Source organism: Populus euphratica, unplaced genomic scaffold (genome assembly GCF_000495115.2).
Source record: "Populus euphratica unplaced genomic scaffold, PopEup_1.0 scaffold1490.1, whole genome shotgun sequence".
Lineage (NCBI taxonomy): Eukaryota > Viridiplantae > Streptophyta > Magnoliopsida > Malpighiales > Salicaceae > Populus > Populus euphratica.
This window is the reverse complement of record NW_011501342.1, coordinates 31,555-46,457: the sequence shown is the minus strand read 5'-3', so window position 1 is coordinate 46,457 and position 14,903 is coordinate 31,555. Positions and strand designations below refer to the sequence as shown.

Genomic DNA, 14,903 nt, shown 5'->3' with positions numbered 1-14,903 from the left:
GAAAGAACTTTCTTCGTATTTCATGTCAGAAATTTCGCGCACATTTTGATCCTATCCTCTGTTATGTTATTAGCCTTAAATTGGTTGTGTTGCATTGCTAAAAAACTTATATTATAAATTTTTAATGTTAAAAATTTATAACTTTTTTATTCTTAATATTTTTATTATATGTATTTTCATAGTTTATCTTTTCAAAATATCATGATATTTTTTTTGATAAAATTACTGATTTTATTATTAGAAAACCCTCATGCCATTAAAAAAATTATTTTGTAGATACCAGCTATTAATTACATAACCTACAATGATCACTTGTTTTATCATATATTATTTATTATTATTTATCAACCTTTTAAACTTTTTATATTAAATTACAAGATACATTGAGTATAGAAATGAATATGGTTATTTTAACTAAGAAATTAATCAGATCTGTTCCACATTATGATTAATCCTTCCTTGTAGTGCCATATATTGATGAAAAATTGAATGTCTTGCATTGTTCAAGCTGTTGCTTAATATGCTGGCAAGATAGCGCAAGGTTCAATTGCAGGTGTTACAGCAGAATACAATCAGGAAGAAATTCATGCTTCTATTAAGGTCGATGTTGACTCAAAATTACCAGTGAGTTCTGGATTTAGTTCTCAGCTCTTACTTGTAAACTTAAAATCATGTTCTGTTACTTCACTATTATTTTATCTGATCTCTTTCGCTTTATGGAAGATTTCACAACCTTTACATTGAGGATCGCCGACCATGAAGGATACATTTTCACTGAAATTGCCAGATCATAGCTCTAAAAGGTATGGACTGTTTTTGTGCTTTACCTGAGTAAGATTCTGAAGCTAAGGTTCCTAAATTCAATCACATTGAATACTGTATGATTCTCCAACGCGGAAAGAAATGACAAAATTCCTGTTTCCTCGCATAATGTACTTTTCCTTACTCAAATGATCTGATGCATTGAGAAAACATATGCAAATTAAACAAAAATTTGTCATTTTATCTCGTCTTACCCAAATTGATTGGAAATGTAGAAGTTTAATCACCTTTTCTTCTGGTCCACTGCAGGTGCAGCTTCTAGTTCCGGATAAAGTAGAATACTTCTACAAAAATGCTGCTTTATCTACGAGACTTCCTTCAAACAGCCGCCATATAATTCAGCTTTCTGCAACTTTTGGTGCTCCACACCTTGCATTTGGTATGGAGACGCTATACAGTCTTGCTTCGAAGAGATTTCACGAATTTAACGCAGGCATTAGAGTGATAAAACCAAATTTTGAGGGATCAATTACTTCGGAAGTTATTTTACCTGCACTGGTGACAAATTGGACCGACTTTCCTAGTTAAACTAGCAACATATTATACGTTAAATAACCTGCTAATAGTCATCATGCTTATGGCTTGTGTCTGTTGTTATTATCTATACTTGCCTAAACAGGGAAGGAGACTTACTGCAACTCATTCTCTCTAAACTTCTCAGGACAAACAAGGTTAACTTCCTAAGGGCATCATATGCTCATTATTTCGATCATGAGAAGAAAGTTGCAGAAGCAGCAGTGGTCTCTCGGATGCTTTCAGAAAAGTAGAATGTTCTTGTAGTTGGAGGAACATGGACAATGGTTGATAAAACGACAGTTAAGACAAGGTTTGACAGTTGTGGGAAGCTGGTTACTCTCCTGCATCATAAAATCAAACCCAAGACATGCATTAAAATTACTAGTGAATTTGACCCCAAAGCCCTTGACAGGATTCCCGTAATCAGATATGGTCTCTCTCTCTCGTAATCTGAAAGGTTTATCCATCTTCAGTTGTGTGGTCCAGCTGATGGAATTCTGATCGTTCAATACCTTCTGCTGGTGCTTCGAAAGAAAGGCACACAAATTCACTGCTTTTACCATGTCCATAACATATATATTTACTTGAGCAGCTAGTCTGCCTTGTGCACTACAAAGGCACACTTTTTTCAAGCAATCATATTTCTGAAACAAGTTCATTTGCTTAAAGTGGATCTTGGTTTTCTACTCTATTTCGGAGCCAAGTTAATGTGTGTGCGCCAATACCATAGGCTGGAACAAGCCACATTCACCAAGCCATCTCATATTATCGCTAAGCATCATTAACCCACATGGTGTGGATATCATCCAACATAAGGCAGATAAGCTAAAAAAACAGTAATAATAATAATCTGAAAAGTTATCCACCAATCGATCTGAAGCCAATAGCTTCTCTATCATCTGCCGAACTTGTTTCCAAGGATATATTAACTACGAGGGAAGCGTTTCCTTGATATAAATTGAAACAACATACTTTTTATGCAAGTTCTTACTGCAAACACACCATACAGTCATAATTTGAGTAAACTTTTTCAGAAAGTGAAGACAAATTTCATATGACCATCAAACAACATGGTGATGAAACAACTTATTTCCCCAATAAACTACAGAGATAAGACTGTTAAGAGCACCTATGGAATTTGTGCAGAGCACATCAAACCACAAGGCGATGATGGATAACAAATAAACAACTTATTGATGTTAAACCCACTAATCAAACACAATAACTTATTGATGTTAAACCCACTAATCAAACACAATAACTATGAAATAAGAAACAAACAACAAAATATCTTCTAAATGAGAAATAAAACATAACATAGCTACTAAATGAGAGTTAAGCATTGAAAACAGAATTGTGCAGAACAAAAGGACCACGGATAATATTATCTATGAAGCTAAACACTCCAAACTCAGTGCTGATTATGAAACCTAAACCAAAAAGGAAGAGCTAACAAGATCACTTGTTACTTGAACCATGAAACCCCTCTACATGTATCTTCTCGACCACTCTAATCCTTGTCAGCTTTAAAAGCTGACAGCATTAACTTTGCTTGCTCTCGTATCAATTCATTCCTCTTCAAAAACAACTCCAATTCAGCTATATGCAACTTCCTCCACTTCGCCTCCATCTCTGCCTTCTTCATTCCATGCGCAAAATCCAATCCATTTCTCACCACATAATCATCCATTTTTCCACCACTCACACTTGCATCAAACTTCAAAACCTTTTTGACACTTGAATCTCTCTCCATCTCAACTTCCATTCTCTCCTCCTCCTCCACATCCATACCCAACTCAGCCTTCAATGCCTCTAGTTTCTTAGCATTCCCTCTTTTATTATCATTACTATTATTGTTTTTCTTCCCGTTAGCTTTAATAGTCCCTTCACTGCCCCAAATATATTTCGACAAATCAAACCCCTTCTGATCATGCGGTTTGCTAAAAATCTTGCTTTCCCCTTTTTTCCCTTTCACATGATTCTCAAACTTCTTCCTTAACCTAGAAATCTTATCCTTCAATTGAGTCATAGACACATCAAAATGCAAAGACTTCTTAATAAAATCGAAAAACGCATTCATATCCTTTGATGGGTCATAACCTTTCTCTGCAATAAAATCAATTATACCTTGCAACAGCGCAATCTCATCCTCCTCGGTCCACAACCTTTGAAAGAGCTGTTTTTTGGAGTCCTCGGACTTCTCAGGCTCGGATTCCTTGCTCTTAGCCCGTTTCAAGTCTTTCGAATCGCGATCAGCCCCGTTACCCCTCTTCACAGCTGTTGATTTCTCCGGAGTGGCGGCTATAGCTGGTTTGGATCTGGACTTCTTGACCGCTGCTGCTTCCTTCGATGGGGTCTCCTCCATTGGTTTAGAGGTTATAGGCTTGACACTCTGGTCGGGTTCGGATTCAGATTCGGATTCTGACTCCGACCCAGAATCAGATTCGAGCTCAGATTCAGATTGTTGGGTGGTGGGCTCGGATTTTTCGGGGGCTGAGTTTTGGGTTCGGATGGTCTTGGTTTGTGGCTGTGGAGGAGAGGGGTGGCTCTGTTCATCATCAGATGCTTCTTCTTCACCACTGGAAGTTTCTTCCTCTTCTTCGGAGCTAGAAGCAGAAGGTGGATCTTCAACGGGAGGAGCACGTTTTGGTGCCATAGAGAAACAGGGAGGGATAGGGTTTTGTAAGAGAGTTTGATTAGCGGCGGCAGCGTGCCTTGGAGAGAAGAAAGAGAGTCTTCCCCAAGATGTTTTTAAACGAGGACAATAGAGTGTGCCTGTCGGTTTCCTTATCGTGGAATTTCTCACGGTGGGAGGACTTAATTTTTAACCATCCGAACGTTATTATTGTAATATGGAGTAGTAATGCTAGCTAACAGCCAATGAGATTCATTAATGTGTAATATTAGTATTATTAATATCATCAAGAGGAAACTAATTAGATTTTGTGATTTTTAAGAAATAATTATATCAATAATTACTTTGTAAGAGTATAGGCATTCACGCTCTCCAATGTAACTCCTTAATTATAAGGGCTAGCATGTAAGTTTTGTGAATAGCAATCCTTATATACAACGACAATACTTTTTGCCGTTTAATCTATTTTAAAAAACTACATTTGCACCGATCTCTTCCGGTTATATTTTCTATAAAACTCTCTCTTTCAACCATATGAAAATGATGGATGGAAATAATAGTTTTAGAGCTCCTTTTATATGTGATTATAGCCGTTGAAAATATGACCAGAGATTAGGCTGTAGCATTTGAATTTCAAATAAAACAAAAAAATAATCGATTCAAAAATTAATAGTAAAATAATAGTACTTTTTGAGATAGGAGAAAATCTTCTTGTTGAATGTGATTCTCTCTCTTATTAATGTCTATCGTTGAAATGGATTCTTTGAATAAGTGCTGACATTTAATCATGGAGAATTTTAAAATTTCTCATGGACAAATCGTGAGCGCAGAGAACACAGTAGATTTTAGATGTTTTGTATCAAAACAACTGTAGTTTTGAGATAAAAAAAAAAAAACTGTGATCTTTTGCTTTGATCATCGGAAACCCCGGCCTTTCTCACCTATGTCTTCTCTGTCTCCTGGGGTCACTGAAATTGGATACCATGTGATAGATACCTCAACATGAAAGAAGTGATTCCTACCATCAATTACTAGAAGCCTGCAAATAGCTGGATCCGTAGATAAGATGATAACATCATCAATACATCTCGAGGATGTTTCAATCAAGGAAGGAGAACGTTTTGATAATTGGACAACTTAACAACGATTCTTTTAGTATGCCAAGGATATCATCGGATCATTTTGTATATCATTCAAGATTGAGTGTTTTCCCAGATAATCTTAAAAACAGTAAAGCCAGTTATGCAAACAAAGTTATTTCACATCAGTACAGCGTTCTTCTATTTCTTTAAATTTCTATTCAAGTCCCATAAGGAACTTCATGGTTTTCTTAAGTGATCCACAGGTGCATATTGGAAAGGTGCAGAGTGCATCACGATCATTCCATAGGCCCTTCAGTTTTGTAAAATATGATCCGACAGACATGTTATCTTGCACAAATCATGAATCTCATTCTCAACATTGAATAGCTGGACCACGTTTCTATGTGCGAATCGTTCCTGCAGATAGAGCCACATTTGTCTAGCATTTTTGCAATTGATGACGCTTCTAGCAATTTCTTTGGACATTGATCCTAGCAGCCAAGTTTTAACCAAATTGTTGCACCGATTCCATCGTTGACATTCTTCCTGATTGCTCTCGCCTGGTTCTTTGATTGAACCATCTATGAGTCCAAGCTTATTCTTCACTGTCAAAGCCATGGTCATGTATTGTCTCCATGTGCTGTAATTATCTTCCACCAAGGCCTGCGGTACGAGGATGGCACCTGGCTGATCTGAGTGGTGAAGATAAAGTGGATGATTTGGATTATCCCATTTTGCAGATGAAGCCATGTCTTTTGTGAAGATTGGTTAAAATTTTGATGTTGTGATTGCTACGGTTCCCAGATGAGATGCTCTGATACCATAAAAACAGAATGATATGTAGAGAATCTGTTTTCATAATTAAGAAAGAAACAAGGATTACACTATAAATATATATAGTGCTGGCATTGTATCAAGATCCCACTCTATTGCCTATGATCAAGCTTGATTATTTACAGACAACTAGAGATTAATTTTCATGAATGACCACTTATTGTGGATTGATTTGCTTGACTAATTTGCTTGATTTCCTAAACTCGATTATTAATTTTCTGTAAGTTAATTTACCTACACTGATGAAAAATATGAACAATCATTTCTTAGTTAAACTCGCAACATGTCGTGAGATAAAAAGACCTGCTCAGTGTCAGCGTTAATAGAGATATCAACTGTGAATAGAATTAGAATAATAAAACAGAGCATCTGATGCTATTGGCAATTCATATCTCTATTATGCATGATTTCTGCTTGTGGTTGTTGTCATCCGTTGGTGCCCAAGAAATCATTCTCTCCAAACTTTTCAGGACACGCAAGGGTGACGATCTCGGGGCGACATATTCACACTACTTTGATCGTGAGAGGAAATTTGCGGCGGCTGCAGAGATAGCTAGGAGGTTTTCAATAAAGGAGAACATTGTGATGGTCGGAGGATCCTAGACTATGGACCATCGAACGACAATTAAGTCGAGGTTTGATAATCTTGGAAATCTGGCCACTCTGATAGAGTATGAAATTAAACCCAAGTCAAACTTGACAATTTCTACCGTATTTAATGCCAAATCCCTTGACACGTTTCCAGGAATTGGACTGATTCTCTCTCTCGTGATCTGAAAGTTCTTCATTCTTCCGTTTTGTCCAGTTGATGCAGTTCTGATACCTCATTACCTTCTGTTGGTGCTCTGCAAGAAAGGCCAACATGGATTCACTGCTTTTACAAGAAGCAAAGGGGTACCCTAAGGTCCTAGACTCTTCTCTGATTTTGAAATGCCCGCAAGAGGTTCATCCATCTTGTTTGCAAGCTTTCTTGTCGTGTGTTATATGGTTCTTTCCTTTGTTTTGTATCTTGTTTTCTTTAAGTCATCACATCGTATTTTTGTTGTTTCTTGGATTGCCGTGTTGTCAGACAGATCCCACATTTCTATTGCAAGTCACTGCTCTGATCATTTGAGTATGCAATTCATCATGATCAATTACTTGGATCAGTCCAATAGCCCCCAAATCTACACACAATTTTGAAAATTTCTATTGTTTAATATCCTATAAAAACTTCAGTGATATGTAATTCCTGGAATATGGCAGGCAAGTGCTTTTTTCATTTTAATGAGACAAAATGATATGGACCATTCTAGATGTTGAAAAAGCTTCGGTTGAAGTCATACTGAAAAACAGGAGCATCATCATTTGGAAAACAATGGGAGTTGCAATTCATTTCTAGTGGAAACTAAATTCTACATGCACATATATGAACTAGATAGGACAAAGTGGATACATGTTTCCAACATCATGACAACATTTCCTTGCAAATTGTTTCCTTAAAAAAAAAAATTCAAGAAAAAACTGCTTTCATTGCTTGCTACAAGATTTTGAACAGAAAGTATTTAGCTGGTATTAGAAGACAGCAGATCACTAAATAGTCGATGATATTTTTCTGGTAAGCTCTGTGCTTGAACATCATGTTACAATGTAATGACTTGCAACTTAAGTGGCAAATAATTATATTTCGAGTCTTGCCGTTGAAACGCACGATCATACCAAAAGAGCAATACCTTTTCCTTCCTTTTGGCCTCATCAAACCAGCAATAGAATTTATTGGCATCTTGATATCAACCGCAAAGTATGAGCATTTTCCAGGAAAATCATTATATTTCTCCGAGATAATAGATCAGGGCAATAATTTAGGCTAATGCCTTCAGCCAAACATAATTCTTTTCAGTTCAGAACTCCATCCTCGACTTTTGAACCACATGATTGCAGAATAAACTGCATAAGCAATGGGTATCACCCTTCATTCTCGACTTTTGAACCTGGCACACCATTTTATTAGAAGCTCTTCGATATCAGCATCCATTCGGGTTCCAATGCCACCCCAGACCAACATGTGAGGAAGGTCTCCAATAGTCGAGCCCGTCACTTCGTACACAGCCTCGAACCCAATTCTAGTGTAGAACCTAACAAGCTAGCAAATCAAGAGATAAAGCAATACAGTTAAGGATTTTACATCTGCTCGGAAGAAGATCCAAGAAGTTATGTTTTTCAATAACCATATCATATTTTGGAAGCAATAAATAATGAAGTCCTGATGCTCAGTGTAATTGACCTATCATTACAGGTAACCTGCACAATTTTGTGACCATGTGGGTAACTAAAGGGTTAAAATAGTTAACAGGAATCCACAACATTGAAGAATTTCTGCTTAAATAATCAGATCAAAACAACTTTAGCTCTTCAATCAAAGGTAACGAAAGCAGATAAATTTACCCAAAGACCTAAAGCAGAGAACGGAATAGGCTGCTTCGATTTCCGTAAACTAAAAAGAGAATTGTGAGCGAAGGCAAATAACCTTAGAATGGTAAAGATCAGAGTCATTAATAGCAAGCAACTCAGCAGTCTTACAACCAGAGTCATACCCGTAACGAATAGCAACAGCTCCAATGAACAAACCAATGCCAAAAATTGATTTTTCCATGCCAAGTGTTTCTCTTCTCAATCTTATTGAATCCAAATGGAGAATCTTGCCTTTTAACCAGACCCTTATCAGCCCTTCAGCTCTCCCAAGCTCATTTTGAGTTTCAAGACTCTTAGCTGTGATTCTGAAAAAGGGTCCTAGTGTTTGTAGCTGAAGGTCCAGGTTCTGGGCCTTGGATGCAGCCAATACTTCAGTCATGGTTGGCACAGCTACGTTTTTTATATTGTTAGTGTTAATCTCATATTGAATGTTGCTGGAATTGAGGGGGGTTTTTGTTGTTGTCACTTGGTCTGGTGATGATAAATAAGAAACTGGAGCGATTAAGCAAGAGATATGGGTTCTTGCTTGTCTTCCCGGATTTGGCAAAGAGATTTTGAAGGTAGGAATAATGGGTGTCAGTTCCATTTGTTTAGCGGAGCAGCGTAAAAGAGAATGGACACTTTGAGACTGGCAGTGCTGAGAGGTTTTGAAGTTATCCAATGTTGTGAAGCGTGGCACATATGTATTGGATCACCATTGGACTCCTAAGTCCTATGTCGAGTTTTAAAAATTAAAATAGGTCCCTAAAGATGGCAGATTTTACTAGACGACCTGTCTTTGCAGCTTACGTTCGTATATACTGAAAATAATTAATTAGTTAGAGTGTATTTGATATTGTTGTAACTGTTGTAATTGTGATTTGAAAAAAATTATTCTATAAAAAGTATTTTCAGTTGAGATTAGTTTAAAAAAATAAATATTTGATTAAAACTGTGATTAAAATTAAAATTAAAAAAAAATAAGTTAATATGTTTGGTTAAGAATGATATTAAAATTAAGATTTTAAAATAATTCAAAAATATATATATTAATATTAAAATTTAAAATTTAAATATTATAGAATTAATTATTCTTATTACATCATGAAATAAATAATATTTTATATAAAATAGTTTTTATTATTTTATTAAACTATTTATAATTTCATTACGTACAAAATTCATTAAATAAGAACTATAGTTTTCATAAATTTTTAAGTGTATAATAAAATTAGATAAAATATTATCAAATATAAAATTAATATTATAGTACGAGTAAATTTAATTTATTCTGTACTAGTTTTTTAGAAAAAAAATATTGTTCACATCACAATACAAGTGAATTTAATTCATTTTAAATTAATTTTTTTAAAAAAACTGTTAAAAAATTAACAAAAAAAAAATTCATGGAACTGTTCATGTTTCCTGAAGAATGCAATTATAGGGTACAGTTTATCAATATACACTGTATTTCGAAAAACATGAATTCCATGCTTTCTTAAAATCCTACCATAAATAAATTAAGAAACCCATATTTTTTATTTTTTAATAATTCATAACCAAACAACTTAGTGTGTTTTTTAAGAAACGCGAACGGGCCATTTACCACCTTAAGTGTTACAGAATCTGAATTAAGAACATGCCGACTATCCTTCTCTAGTTATTTTACTGTAATTAGTATATTTCTTGAAATCTGTAGGAAGAAAAATAATTAACTCTGGGCATAATTTACGTGCAATGAAACCAGGCAATGGAGCACAATCCCAAATCTTCGTGCCTACAAAGCTTATCAGACAGTTGATCCAATTCAAACATCATAATTAGCAGCCATTGGTTTCCCTTTCAACGATGGATTACTCTCATTGTTTCACTTTCAACAGCCGCATGCAGAGCATCCATTTCCACATGCAAGCAAATCCTCGAAAGATCAAGCGTCGCTTCGAGCTCTAAAATTCTTCTTTCTGCTGCCTATAAATAATAGTGCATCGTCAACATTATAAATTGCAAAAGGAATAAAAGAAAAACCACAAGCATTGATTAGGGATTCTTGAGCTTTACTGTTTGATAATGGGAGATATCAGCAGAACTAAGCTTCGCACATTGAGCACGCATGTTTTCGATTTTCTGCCTCGTTAAAGCCTCCTTTTTTCCCTCCCTCTCAAAATACTTTGATCCTTTACTCGTTTCATAAACTGCTCAAAATGAACATGATAAAAGTGTAATTTAGATAGTTATCTTATCATGTGTATGTAATGAATAGAATATAAATATTATCAAATTCGATTTAAAATTTACCAAAGCCTAACTCGAAATAAACTATTTTATTTTTTTGGATAATTAATAATAGCATATAATAAATACCCCGAAACCAATAAATAATTTATAAATATATAAAATTTTTAACCAAGGAATAATTAATTGGTAGGACGTACATGAAACCTAGCATCTAAGTATTGCCCATCGTCATCCCTATTTGTTCACTCCTTCCATGCCTAAAATAAAAACAAATATTATAGCACGTTGTTTAATCAAATTTCCAACAGCATCGACCATTCCTAAGAGATTCGAATGAAATTGTCTTAATTTGCAAGCACAAGGTGAAATAATTGTGAATAAAACAACCTAAGTAGAAATTCGGGATAAGAAATTTATGAACTGCTTTAGCGTTAGTGTGAGCTGCGTGGTAAGATTGCCATGGACGAGGAGGAGGTTTCAATTAATTGGTTATTGAAAAGGGTTGCTGGAGATATATAGGACTAGGACCGACAAAGAGGAAGAGGCCGCTGGATTTGGAGGGAGAGGATGGGCCTTGATTCGATTCAAAGCCCGACTTCTTAGTCCGAGATTCGACTTTTCTTCGTCATCGGGCGGGCCCGTCTTGGAAAGATATCGGGCGGGCAAACCCGACCTCTTTTTCTTCATGGTCGAATCCACTTTTTTTTTTTGCATATTCTTACAATGTGCGCCTCCTTTATTATATATTATTAGAAAAAACAAAAACTACAAATAGAAGTTCAACCACGGCTTTAAAACATAACTTGACCTCCTAGTTGATTCTTGATCCGAGAATTAGGCCGAGCCAGGTTGAATAATAATAATAATAATAATAATAATAATAAATTGTAATCTGATCAGCTAGTAAAAATTTAATTAAAATTTAATAATCTTATTTTTAATTTATTTTTTCAATGTATATAATTTGTATATTTTTATAAAAAAATAATTAAATTAATTCAAGTTAGTTAACCTCCTGTTGATCTAGAAAGTGATTTATCTTCTAGAATCATGTATAAAAAACTACGGTTTCAATGTAAAGAAGAAAAGGAAATTTCGTTTGATTTGAGAATAAATTTTTATATTTAAATTAAAAGAGATTTGTTTCATTTGAGATGAATTTTGTAAATAGAAAAATAATTCTTTTTTAATTTTTAGAGGTTTTTTCAATAAAAAATTATAAATTTATTGTTAAAAGCAAATGTCAGGTCAAAAAAATACTACAAAGTCGAGTCAACTTTACTTTTTAATAAAAAATAAAATAAATCATGAATTTTAATTTATAATTATTTCCATTCAAATTTGTTATGAGTCATTTTATGTCAGATTATCTTGAATTACGAATAAAAAAATCTGAATTATAAATTCAAGTAGGGAATTACTTCCTTCTGATTCGCAGAAAAGTGACACGTTCCATCCAGCTGGATCCAACTTTTTATTACAGGGACTCAAGTTTCTCACGTGTTATTTTCTGACAAACCCCACAGCTTATCAAAAAGAGACAAATGTCAAAAAGAAACTATGGACGTATTTATTATGGCGCAGGGTCCCGCGTCGCCTTTCTTCTCCCACCAAAAACCGCATTTCTCTTCTGGGTTATTATTTTATTATTATTATTAGAAGAAACGCCACGAAAACTCTGTCCCACAAAATAATTACTTTGACTGTCATTGGGTGGATGCCATGTGCATAGGGGAGAGAGACTTTTTATTTCAAAATTAATAATTAATAATTTTTTATTTTTTAAAAATTATTTTTAATATTAACTCATAAAAATAATTGAAAACACAATACAAAAAAAATAATTTAAAATAAAAACATGTATAAACCGTAACACGAAACAATGTCTTAAAATTGTTAAGCTAGGGCCGTAAAATGTCAATTATTGTTTATTTTCTCATAATTCCAGTGCTTAATAGGAATTAAAAATAAAGGTTCATCTTCTTCTGCAATTCCTCGTTTGCTTCAAACTATTCAGTTTTTAAAGATTGTTTTTTCAGTGTTTCAACCTTTCTGGGCATCAGCAGGGAATAGTTTCTCTTTAGTTTTATTTTTTGAGTTTTGAGTTTCTTCCGAAAGTAAAGCACGAGATCTAGATTAGATTCCTCTTCCAGGATTTCCTTACAATATGAATTACTTGCTTTTCATCGATAAATAGTTAAATACAATTTCTATATGGATTATTCCCTAACAACTAAATTGTCAAGCATCTCTCCAGGAATTTAATATATTGTGACCGGCATGGTAAACTAGGGTTAATTTAATCGCCCTTTATATTAAATAATATTTTAAAATATACGAGAAATTTTAATAATATTTTTTATGTTTTATAAGAATAATCTCTATCAATTTTATTTCTTTCATTGAATTGGTTAGGAGTATTTATTTTTGGTTAGGTTTGGTTTTTATCAAAAAAAATAACTAAGCTGAAATTTTTTAAAAAAAAAAACCGAACCGGATAAAACCGACCGGTTCCAATTCGGTTCGGTTCAGTTTTTTAAGGAAAAAACCTGTTCAAACCGGTTTGACTTGATTTTTATTTTGCTATTGTATTTTTTCATATGTTTTTTCTTAAAATTATCTTTGTTGATTTCTTTTTAACATTGAACTAGTTGAGAATTTAACTTTAATTTTCCCCACGTGTTTTTTCTTTTTTTTCCAAAGTTATTTTTTTATATATTTTTTAAAATTATCCTTGTTGATTTTATTTTTTATATTAAGTTGGTTGAGAATTTAGTATCATATTTTTTCTAAGCATTATAAATTGCTACAGTGTCCCCACGTGATTTTTTATTTTATTTTTAAAAATTATTTTTATCGATTTTATTATTTTTAATATTAAGTTGGTTGAGAATTACAACTGTAAATTTTTTCATGAAATACCAGTATTTCCCTGCATGGTTTTTTCTTTCGTTTTTTTTATTATGACTTTTTTCAAAATTATTTTTTATTTTATTTTTTAAAATATTAATCAGGTTGACAATTTAAATTTATAGTTTTTTATTTTAAAATATTATGGATTGCAACAGTTTTCTTTATATATTTTTATTTTATTTTTTTATGATTTTTTTTATAAACCCATGACAACACACAAGTATGCCACGAGCTTGCTGCATTGCACGGGCATGACATCCAGTTTGTGTGTAAATGATGCAATGTAATAATTTTTTAGATTAATATGGATATTCAAGTTAATTTATGCGTGTATTAAATAATTTTACAGGTTTTAAAATTAATAGTTATATAAATTTTTAATGAATTTAAAATTTATAAAAATTAAATTAATAGAGTTTGTGAAACTATAATTAATGATTCAGAAAGGAAATTCAAAGCATGATAAATTAAGCCATGCCTCTCAAAATTCAGTGTTTTTTTTTTTTATTTCACAATGAAATGCAGGAGTGGAAGATTACTAATTAGCGCCTTTTATATGTAGCCTGGACATGAACCTGTCATAAAACACCCTAGGGCTTGCATGGAGAACAGATGACGTGTTGTTGCCTGCCTTTTGGGAGGGAAAATACATTCCAGATAATTAATTGTTTGACTCCGTAACTTTCACAATACTTGCAACTGGTAAGATGTTTGATTGGTTATTTATTGCGTAATATAATTTTGTTGGGCATGAAATGAATAGGCTAGAGATGTCGACAAGGATAAAAAATGTCGCTTGCTTTGAGAGCGGCTATATTTCTTGATTGAGATTTATGAATAAAATATCTCAACGACCGTTCGGTGATAGTGAAATCTTTTACCCCCCCTCCATTCTCCTTTCAGATCTATATTGCTTCGGTTAAAATTAGAAGTTATCCCTTTATTTTGTTTTTTATCTAATTATAGTTTTCATTTTTTTATAGTTTTTGTTTGTTTATAATTTTTTATTTTATTCTCTATTATTTGATTTTATATGATATTGTTTTCCTAGATAAACTTGTTTTCAAATCTCACCAATCATCATTTTATTTTATTCTTATATTATATTTGAGTTTTTTTCTTTTAATCTTTTTTAAAATTGATTTTATTTTTTTATTTTTATTGTTATATTGGTTGAGAATTGAATTCTTTATGTTTTTTTTGGCATAATGATCTAGGTTTCATGATGCATGGGTATTAAATGTTAATCTAGATTGATATTGATATGGTTTTTTTACATTGGTTTTTTTAAAAAAAATTTATTTTTAATGCTAAGTTTACTAAAAATTAAGTTTTCTATTAAATTAATGCTAGCTCAAATTGCTATTTGTTTTTTTATTATTATTTTAATCTTTTTTTATTAATTTTTTATACTTCAATATTAGTTTTGTTAAAAA

General features: G+C 33.1%; 2 protein-coding genes and 1 long non-coding RNA gene across 3 annotated transcripts; 1 reads left to right on the top strand and 2 right to left on the bottom strand.

The window, feature by feature from the left end:
- The first annotated feature begins 433 nt into the window (after positions 1–433).
- On the top strand, positions 434–1,345 carry LOC105117729 (uncharacterized). Its single transcript, XR_840794.1, has 3 exons — positions 434–624; positions 724–803; positions 1,072–1,345. It is a non-coding gene; the product is annotated as an uncharacterized LOC105117729 (long non-coding RNA).
- A 1,262-nt stretch (positions 1,346–2,607) lies between these two features.
- LOC105117728 (mediator-associated protein 1-like) lies at positions 2,608–4,154 on the bottom strand. Its single transcript, XM_011015483.1, has one exon. The coding sequence runs from the start codon at positions 3,992–3,994 to the stop codon at positions 2,849–2,851; it is 1,146 nt and encodes a 381-aa protein (XP_011013785.1). The 5' UTR covers positions 3,995–4,154; the 3' UTR covers positions 2,608–2,848.
- Positions 4,155–7,235: 3,081 nt separating this feature from the next.
- LOC105117727 (uncharacterized) lies at positions 7,236–8,976 on the bottom strand. The gene is made up of 2 exons (XM_011015482.1): positions 8,396–8,976; positions 7,236–8,011 (listed from the first exon to the last, which is right to left on the bottom strand). Exons 1-2 carry the CDS (start codon positions 8,924–8,926, stop codon positions 7,841–7,843), a joined length of 702 nt encoding a protein of 233 aa, XP_011013784.1. The 5' UTR covers positions 8,927–8,976; the 3' UTR covers positions 7,236–7,840.
- Between the last annotated feature and the right edge of the window lie 5,927 nt (positions 8,977–14,903).